This window comes from Penicillium canescens (genome assembly GCF_028828765.1).
Source record: "Penicillium canescens strain IBT 15451 chromosome Unknown utg000003l_segment0_segment0, whole genome shotgun sequence".
Lineage (NCBI taxonomy): Eukaryota > Fungi > Ascomycota > Eurotiomycetes > Eurotiales > Aspergillaceae > Penicillium > Penicillium canescens.
Window position 1 is genome coordinate 4835053 of NW_026703965.1, and position 1344 is coordinate 4836396.

General features: G+C 42.9%; 1 protein-coding gene across 1 annotated transcript; it reads left to right on the plus strand.

Annotated features, from left to right (window-relative positions):
* Window positions 1–479: 479 nt before the first annotated feature.
* On the plus strand, window positions 480–1063 carry N7446_005115 (fascin domain-containing protein; the record flags this gene model as incomplete). The annotated part of the gene is made up of 2 exons (XM_058513863.1): window positions 480–769; window positions 865–1063. 2 exons carry the CDS (start codon window positions 480–482, stop codon window positions 1061–1063), a joined length of 489 nt encoding a protein of 162 aa, XP_058375192.1.
* Between the last annotated feature and the right edge of the window lie 281 nt (window positions 1064–1344).

Sequence of the window (1344 nt, forward strand, 5' to 3'; positions counted from 1 at the left end):
CAATCGAAGATGGTCTAGCCTAATATAGGCTTATTGAATCCATGCTGGAAGCTACCAATCAATAAAGCACAAATGGCCTAGAATTGGGCTATGGAACCCATATTCCACCCAATAACCAAGCTCTACTAGAACTGCCATACAAATTTGTTTAAGACTTGGGCGACTATGACTGGTTGACTAGTTCACGTCATCATTATTCAGATTACTACCTGGGGGATGCATTTTTTAATAGCAGGTGTCTATGGAGTGTCTCATTATTAGCTGTTTCCGTTTGCGGTTGGTTTTGTGGAGGGTTGAAAACGCATTATTACAGTTACATGAAGCCATTCCATCGTCATGCGATCAGGACTTGAATAGATAAAACTGGCTAGATTCCCCAGCACAGAACACCATTTCAATATCCTACCTCTTCTTGTTCGTCCAACCACTGACTTCAGTCCAACATCTGCCATTTAAGTTTAGGAATTACAATCTCAACAATGTCTCCAGACCAGTTACAGATCAGCATTGAATCTCAAAAATTCCCTAGATCATATCTCCGAATTGACGGAGATGGCGCCAGCTCATGGGGCGATCAAGGTGGAGGAACAGTCAATGCCCAGAACTATGTCGGCTCAAGTGAAAGATTCATAATTGTGAATGATCCTGACGATAACAACGCATTCTCAATTTACTCTTCCCAGTTCAAAAACGTTTATCTACGCCTAGATGGCCGAGGTGTCACTCCTGGACAGGGATACCCAAGTGGTGCAGGCAAGGTGAATTGCCAGTGAGGATTCCCTCTCCTCGCATTGTTAATAAATCAATTTATGGCCTGCTAGGTCTCCTATTTTGAGTGGTTTCACTAACCTTAAGAAATTTTAGGAATGGTAGTGAGAGCTGGGAGAAATTCCGCTTTGAATCACAGCCTGACGGATCAAAGGCTATTGCTTCCGTGGCGTTTCCTGGCGTCTACCTTCGTTTGGATAATTCCACTGGTGGCGGTGGAAGTTCTGGCTCTGGGACAGTTAATTGTCAGGGCTACGTTGGTCCCTATGAGAAGTTCTTCATAATTTTGATCTAGGGGGAAAGTGCGCCAAGATCCGGTCATATAGTCTTCGCTGAGCAAGCCGTCACTTATATAGGCCTTGGTATAGGTTTTCGCCTAGTTGTTTAGGTTTTTCCTATATTGTTATGCAAATGCAAGGGTCTCTGTTATTTGTTTGCTAGTTCATGGACATTACCGACACAAGCTTGGGTAAGAGATTTCTAGATATAACGTCAAAATCACATAATTTATTTGTAATTGTGGGGGAAAAGTCCACTTTTACACCTTGCAACGACTTCGAAATGACTCGTATACAG